This window comes from Mya arenaria, chromosome 3 (assembly GCF_026914265.1).
Source record: "Mya arenaria isolate MELC-2E11 chromosome 3, ASM2691426v1".
Classification (NCBI taxonomy): domain Eukaryota; kingdom Metazoa; phylum Mollusca; class Bivalvia; order Myida; family Myidae; genus Mya; species Mya arenaria.
In genome coordinates, this window is record NC_069124.1 from 19,332,275 (window position 1) to 19,341,067 (window position 8,793).

Consider the following 8,793-nt stretch of genomic DNA (forward strand, 5'->3'; position numbering starts at 1 on the left):
ACAATTATTGTATAGAATCATATTTCTTTTATATACTGCTTGCTATGAAACTAACACTTGCTACACTCCTTCCATAAATAAAACTTATAGAATCTAGCCAGTTTGTCGTCGTTAACTTCCGAACACTTCCGCATCGGTCAGTTCAACGCCTAGTCTGGTTCCCTGCTTACTGATATTTCACCGATAACGATAGTGTTAGGGGAAGGAACTCCAGACTATTCAACGCCTAGTAAGCACAGTAAGTTACAGGTACGTACCGTGATTTAAACATTCGCATTATATGCTTATTTAAAACATAAACTGTTAGATACGCATGCATAGTGGGTGTACGATTAAAATGTAATCATACCTTCAGTTTAAATCATTATCTGGCCATCGAAACCGAATTTATGTTTTTTGTTGTTGTTTTTTAAATCTAAAATCAAAGCACTGTTGATGTTAAGAGACTGAGGCTATAGTCCGTATACTTTCTTTAAAACGTCACGTTACTCGTATTAGTTTGACTTACACCACAAACGTCTATATATATGACCTAAATGTGGATGCGATAGCAGTATCCCTTCCATACTATATATAGTTTCTTGAGATAAAAGATTGAATTCATTCTACGTAAATGATACTCCTGCGTTTTATTTATATTTATTCAAGGGGGAAGGGATGCCTCTACATGCATCTTCAATTCAAAAAATTTCAATTATTTATTTACTTTGTCCCACATGTGATAATGCATTTTGATATTTGCATATTTTATGGAGATTTTGTTCTATATTATGCTCAACTTTGTTACTATAAGCAGGACTAAACATCTAGATCATGTAAAAATACATAGAACAGTGTCAGCCCTGCCTCTGCTCTTCAACATCTTGTCAACAGTCATGCAGCTAATTCTATATAACTTTGATAAAAGGTTTTATTTGGCCAGTATACATGAAGATTTACATAATTTTATTGGTAAATTTTAATTACTACATATTTGATAACTATTTACCAATCAATATACAATTTGGCTCACTTGAACGAAACCAAAGTAATTAGTTCCAAGTTTTAAACATCGGCTGCAGGTCTATAATCATTGTCGAAACAGTTGTTACAAGCACGATTATTCGATACTTAAGTTATATCGTTTAATATCGATGCACCGCTGAATTGTTTTTAATTTCACGTTTGAAGTTGAAATATTTAACAAGTAGGAAATAGCTGAGAATTGAAAGAATAATTGTTGTATGAATAAACAGTGTTTGCATGGTAACACTTTTTCAGGAAAAGAGAAATGAGTGACCTTCCAATGCACATCCCGGTGATAGACTTTTCCCAATGCGGTCTCCAAGAGCCAGAGGAGGGTCTTCAAACTGAGAGTTTGATAAAAGTTGGACAACAGATCAAAGATGCATTCAGCACTGTCGGATTTTGCTATCTGAAAAACCATGGTATTGACCAACAATTGGTGGACAAATACATGGCAGTTTCAAGAAAATTCTTTGAACTGTCGGTTGAAGAGAAGATGAAACATGTTCGTGGGGTTGAGCGAAATTATGGATGGGTTGCTGTTGAGAGAGAGAAGTTAAACCCAGAACGACCCGGTGATTTAAAGGAGGCGTTCAACTTTCATCCCGGTGATGACCCAGACGATTGGCCGGATGTGGAGTTTCAGCAGGCGAGTAAGGACATGTACCAGCGATGCACCGAGCTATCATATCGTGTATGCGATGCTTTGTCTGTCGGTTTAGGTCTTGGAAAAAGTTTTATTCGTGATGCTCACTCGTTGGTTGGTAAAAAGGAATGTCAGACGACACTTCGAAGCTTGTACTACCCACCGATTCCCGACCAATCACCGTTAAAGCCCGGCCAAATTCGTGCTGGTGAGCACTCGGACTATGGTTCTTTAACTCTCCTTTTCCAAGACGATATAGGGGGACTGGAAGTAAACATTCCAGGAACCGGATACGTACCTGCCACCCCAATTCCCGGAACTGTTGTAGTCAATATCGGCGATTTAATGCAGAGATGGACGTCGGATAAACTGTTGGCTACGAAACATAGGGTTGTAATACCGGAAACGGAAATGGGAAAACAGAAGTGCCGTCAGTCTGTGGCTTTCTTTGTTCATCCCGACGATGAGTACATGATCAAATGTTTGGATGGCTCAGATAAATACGAACCTATTTCAAGCTTGGATTATCTTAAGTATCGTTTCAGTGTAACATACTAATGTACTTTGCATTATCATTATCGCAAATATTCGGATCGCAAGGATTCAAGATAGTATCATGATTGCTTATGTGGATGAATATGTATAGAGAAAGTAATAGTTATATAGAATGATTTGTTACATAAACATGTTGACCATGCGATAACTTCGGGGAGGAAATGTAAAATTAATTATCTCTATTGATATCTATCACTTAACTATACATTCAATTGCAAAAACCCAGCTAATTTTAGCCGATGTGGCTGTTTCGAAAGACGGTGGCCTTTTTGTATAAACCGTCGGCACTTCGGAATCAACAATATTTCATTAACTGATTTTCTCACGGTTGCCACAACATCTTGGATGCAAAACTCAAGAAAAATACTTCAGGGTTATGTTACGGTAATTCGAACCTCGGTCGATGTAAAAATCACAAACATCCACGATACTCATGTTGTTTAAGAAACCAATTATTTAAAGGGGCACATTATATGTTAATGCTTAAAAGTGTGTATGTGTTTTAAGTTAATCAATTATTTTGTTTAACTCATTTAACTGTATGATCAAAATGAAAAGGATATGATTTGTGTACAGATGAAAAATATTGGCGACATGTTTGGGCTTTTTAAACTGTTTAAATATTCTAATGGAATTTTGAATTAGTTTGTAAATAAATAAAGATGCACTCTTACTTCCAAATAAGATTTAATACAATTAATACAAATGTTTTATTAAACCAAAAAGGATCAGTAAATATCGAAAGCAATGGTTCTTGCGAAGGATACCGAATTGAATTTGAAAGAAAGGTGCAGAAAACAGTATGTCTACCTTATGACACGAATGTAGATCACAGTAAATCTTTTAGCACTCACCAATCATTTAATATTTTTGCGTTTTCAGCTATTTAATTCACGGTTACAATCTCGTTATCAGTAATTACTAATTTCCATAAATGCATTATTGAGTAAGTAGTTAAACGCCTAGTTTAATCCTTCTATAAGTGTATGCCCCCCCCCCCCCCAACCGTGTATTGTACACAACCTCATTGATCTTAAATCTTATTGCCTGATTGTCTTATCTGATCTCTGATCTGAATGTCCAGCTGTGCAGTTTTGGAGATTTTATTTTTAAAAATGGATGCTAAATGGCTTTGAGCCAATAAACAAATAAATAGGAAATTTGCCCCTACTGTGACATCAGTGCATTTAGCAGGAGATGCACAGCAGGGGATTGTCATGCCAAACATTCCTTAAACTAGGCCTTTAAAGGTCGATCGCTCAAATACTATATTTGTTATACATGTGTATGCATTGATTTTGAATAAATGAGTGTCACTTTAAGCATTGTCATGATAATTAATACACCGACAATACAACTGAGTTAGTAACGCTTCCAGTTCACTATCCGGGGATCAGTGGCTCAAGATAATAGATTTGAGCTTATTAAGCTCTGTAAATACGTTAAGGAATCACTATGTATCCGTAACTGTATTCTAAACAATGATACATAATTCTGTTCATCCTCTTTTATAGCCTGTTTATGAAGCTGTTACACTACTGCGTACGTTAGTATAAGTCTTAATAAAATGTCTGTTCGATTCTGTTCTGCTCAAGCCTTACAGTCGGCACATATGTATTGCATATCTAAAATGCAATTCTATAAAACTAACTTGTATTTTACGCGCTCTTACAAATTTGTCCAACACAGAAACACTGGGGTCAGAGTTTTACTGTTTTTTGTTAAGAACATATACATTTTTTTCGTGTTTTTAAAGCATAAAAAACTTAACATGAGTAAACTCATTTGGTAATCATGAATTTGGATGTTTTACATGTTAAAGTTATTTTCGCCAAAAGTGATGATGATTGAAGTTTTTTCCCTGTTTTGGTCTTTACACGCTAGGTCCTTGGTGTTTGTCGTCCACGAAAATAACCTATCAGTTATTTTGATACTTTCCCAAAATCTCATCTCAAGCCAAATCAAGTAAAATTTATTAATAAAGTCGGGTTTACAACATATAGAACACAAGCTCTGAAGAGCTTATAAAGCCGACTTGTACATATATTACATTATAACAGACATAGCACATATTTAATATATATATATATAATATTATGTAACACATAAAATACGTAATACATCAAATAAAATTGAAAGGCAGATATTTACCTTATAAAAAGCATCACATGAGCAAATGAGGGACTGAAGATTACAATAATATATACTAACAGAGGTAAATATCTGCCTTTCAATTTTATTTGATGTATTACGTATTTGAAAGAACTCCGGCAGTAAGTACTAATATATGCTAAGATGAATAGAAAATATAAAACATTAAAATTTGTGTGGAAGCTGCTGATCTTGGCCTTGGCCTAAAAACTGCTCTAAAAGAAAAAAAGAAACTAGAACACTGAAGAAGAATAGAAACACAAAAATGTGACCGATAAGAGGTTGCAAAAAATGATTATCCCCCAAAATCAGATTTGAAAGAACTGATCAGCAACTACCTCAAGGTCATTCGGAACTCCTCGGCCATTTTTTCAAAAACAACCTCGGATGTATGCCGGTACATCTGTTGAAGTAGTCCGTATTTTTTTTAATAAAAGCATTAATTAAATGTAGTGTTTAAGAGTTGTATTTATTGCTCTCAGTTTAAATTGATTGCCAGTGAAGTGTATTATTGCAAACATAATTACGATTCCCAAGAGTTAAGTCATAAATTTTAACTACTAAATAAGATTACTACGCGATCTATTTGCAGCGGACTTAAACGTACCACTGTTTAAGTATGTAAACCGTCCATATACATCCGAGGTTGTTTTTGAAAAAAATGGCCGAGGAGCTCCGAATGCCTCAAGGTTTGAATTTAGACTGGTACCCTTTTTCTCTTTTCTACAAAAAGAGACCGGTATCAGCTAAACCAGGTGCCCGTCGTGCAATCGAAAAGTATTAGGAATACGGGAACCAAATCAAAATGGCGGTATAAGTAGTAAACAATCAGGAGAGCCGATGTAAAAAACGTTTTTGTTTTCCTTTGTATAAAATGTTGGTATATTGGTGTTATTCACTCCATTTCAGACGAATATACATAATCGAAATCTTATTTCTTTATTTACCAAAATGACAAACTTAGTTGAATAATTATACTTCAGAAGTCGGTACCGTCTTTTTTGGGACAAAATTTGCATGTCACCTTGATACGTTTTTTGGATAAAATGTGTTATTTTTAACTATTCATTGCATGGCACATAGCATTTTTTAGATTTATTATACTTTTTTCTTTGATTATATATGACTATTCTTGACATTTTTAATAGTTTTGACATATGTGCCCTCACTTTTTTCGAATAGTTTGAGGTTTCAGAAATATGATACATAACATATGTAACTGCATAAAAATTATGTGCAAATTGTTATGGATACTTGTTTGATGTTTTTGCACATTTTCTAGGATTTTCTAATTTTATCTGTAGTTATTTGTATTATTATTAAAAACTTATAATCAAATTCCATGTACAGGACATTTTAAAACTAGAAAAGGTTCAGCGTCAGGCAGCCCGTTTTATAACTGGGAACTACAAGTCCAGAGAAGAAGGATGTGTATCAAACATGCTTGAATCTTTGAAACTTCTCTACAAGATCGACGAACAGGTAGCAGGCTGATCTTCTTCTATAAGGTGGCCGAGGGTTTGGTGCCAGCACTACCACCTACAGAGTTCCTACAGCCAGCTAGGCAAAAGAGGCAAACTAAAGCAACTAAATTTCAAGACTGTATTACAACAAACATTATTGACAAACAAGTGATCAATCATGATCGAGGATTCTTAATTCAACAGTGCAAAACTGAGCAGTTAAAACTTTCATTCTTTGTCAAAACGTGTCAGGATTGGAACCATCTGGATAATAGTATAGTCCACGCACAGACAGTGGAGAGCTTTAGGGCTGCTCTCCATTTTGATTAAACGCCTCCCCCCCGGTGCGCTACGCCGTAACAGGCCCTGCACCGTACCTAAGCAGAAGCAGAAACATAGCATGTGATAACTGGTGATATTGGTAATAATGTGGATTTTTTAATGTTAAATCACAGGGAGCAGAAACAAATTATTTGTATATATTCTAGCCTAAAGGAATATAGATATATACATATTTGACAGAATAAAAATAATTTGTTTCTGCCCCCTGTGTGTTGGACAAAATTTGTTTGAAGAAAAGTAACAACTTACATGTATCAGTGTGGACTTTGCAGTCTATGCTCATTTTTACAAGTATCTTGAAATTCTCCTATTTTATTGAATATTCACCATTATTTTATGAATAATGATTTCAGTATTGATATTTGTAAAATCTTAAATTAATTTTGCTCTTTTTATCAATAAGGGGATTTTTTTTGATTGAATCCTATTCTTATTGATGGGTTTTTAATCCCCCGCCATAGAGTGGGGAGGGGTTATAGGAATGCACTTCGTTCGTCTGTCAGTCTGTCCATCTGTCTGTCTGTCTGTAACATTTTGTGTTCACACTATAACTTACTTATGCATTGATGGATTACCATATTACTTTGTACAAATGTTTTCCTCATTGAGACGATGTGCAGTGACCTTGACCCGGTTCCATACCTCAAAGGTCAAGGTCACACAAGAGTTCACATGCTCGTGTCTGCACCATAACTTACTTATACATTGATGGATTACCATATATCCTTTTTTTTAGCCAAAATAAACTTGACATTGAAATTACCTACAAAGTTGGTTAATAAAATGACTGTATGCCCTCGTTACTGTACTATTATTAATGATTTTTGTACTTATTCTGGTAAGAAATTATATATTTACGACATAATGCTCCATGCTGCTCTTTACTCAGCCACTGTAGTTTTAAGAAAAACACTTCTTACCATGTAGAAAGAGTTCTGGGTTCAAATCCCAGCGGTGGCCAACTAGAAAAGCATTCAGGGGCTTTTAAATTCTTGTCATTTTTTTACAAACCAGAAAAGTATCAAACCTTTCTTTGCGAAAATTGGAACATTCTTGTCAATATTATACAGCCCATTGTAATTCTATTTTTACAATAAATATATTTTTTCGACTGACTGGTCTTGAGTTTGAATTACATGCGAATCAATATTATATTGATATACTGGTAATTTATTTTATCTTTTGAAATTTCATAAACACATTATCTATTATAATATTGATCATATATATTTATATATTAGTGATGTTCCGATGATCGATTATAATCGAAAATCGATTGGTTGGGCCTGAAATCGGCGACAATCGATTGTTTTTGGTTATAATCGATCATCGAACAAAAAATTGAAAAAAAATATTAATAAGTGTTCAGATGTTATCTTTAACAAAATTGATGATGAAAGCCACAATGAGCAAGAAAATAACTGGTTTTTTTACAACAACACTTAGTAACTTCATAACTTCAATCATAGACATAATGTATATGCATATGATGATTAAGAGTTTAATACTGTGTCTGAATAAAACTTCACTTTAGGTTCTATCTAGTATTTAAAAAAAACGATTGTACTATCGATAATCGGTTACATGAGTGGAACCGATTATCGATAGTAAAATTAGAACCGATTCCCAACACTAATATATATATATATATCAGTGAATATTACAAACATTGAGGTTTGTTTAAAGTTTCATTCCAATTTAAGAATGTCTTAAATTTTATCAGTGCTAAAAATGGCTAATGTGCCAGCAGTTGAAATTAACACAAGCCCGTAAGCCCTGCAGTGGTAAGATGTCTTCCAGGCTTGCTTAAATTCTGTAATTTATATAGCAGGACTTGTTAGAAAATTTCATGCCAAGCAATTAACATTAAGATACATTTACAATTATGCCTAGAAATAGTATAAAGCCAGCTGTAAGTGAATTTACATGAAGATTTTTTGAATTTCAACCTGTTTATAAAATTGTATATATTATTTTGTGGCATACTGTGTGTACGATACAGTTAAGGCCCCTTTAAATACCAAATTATGATCAATTTTGTTCTAAAACAGTGAGTGATGTCATGTATATGGTTTATAGGTCCGTGGTGATGTATAGTTCATGGTTCATAATGTCCCGAAATATGGTACATTATAAAGTAAAAACAAACTATGAGTTAAATTATATATCATTGTCTGCAAATATGGTATGTTATACTGGTAAAGTTAAAACAAACTGTTAGAAAAATTATATATCATGGTCCATAATGTCCCTATGGTCTGTAATGTCCGTGACCCTATATACCTGTATACATGTTTTAAATATTCTTTACCTTAGCTTAATGCTTGAACCAAAATCTGAAACTGAGACCATGTGACTTTTGGGCGCTAGACGAATGAAAATATTTTGCTTTATTTTAATGAATACCAGTACTGTATCACTGTATCATTAAAATATATATATATGAGATAAATTTACTTATTAAATAATTGCTTATTGGTTATAATCTTACCTTACAGACATCAATCAACTCATTTTGTTTGATTATCAGTGCAGGTGTAATGCCATAAATATAGTTGGAATATAATCCAGCTAATAGATATGGGTTGATAGAATTGACTACATCTGCACAGATATTATTGTGACACTTTT

The 8,793-nt window shown here is 33.8% G+C and overlaps 1 protein-coding gene across 1 annotated transcript; it reads left to right on the plus strand.

Annotated features, from left to right (window-relative positions):
• The first annotated feature begins 203 nt into the window (after positions 1-203).
• Positions 204-3,528, plus strand: LOC128226924 (uncharacterized). The gene is made up of 2 exons (XM_052937037.1): positions 204-249; positions 1,261-3,528. The coding sequence occupies exon 2, from the start codon at positions 1,271-1,273 to the stop codon at positions 2,207-2,209; it is 939 nt and encodes a 312-aa protein (XP_052792997.1). The 5' UTR covers positions 204-249; positions 1,261-1,270; the 3' UTR covers positions 2,210-3,528.
• Positions 3,529-8,793: the final 5,265 nt, after the last annotated feature.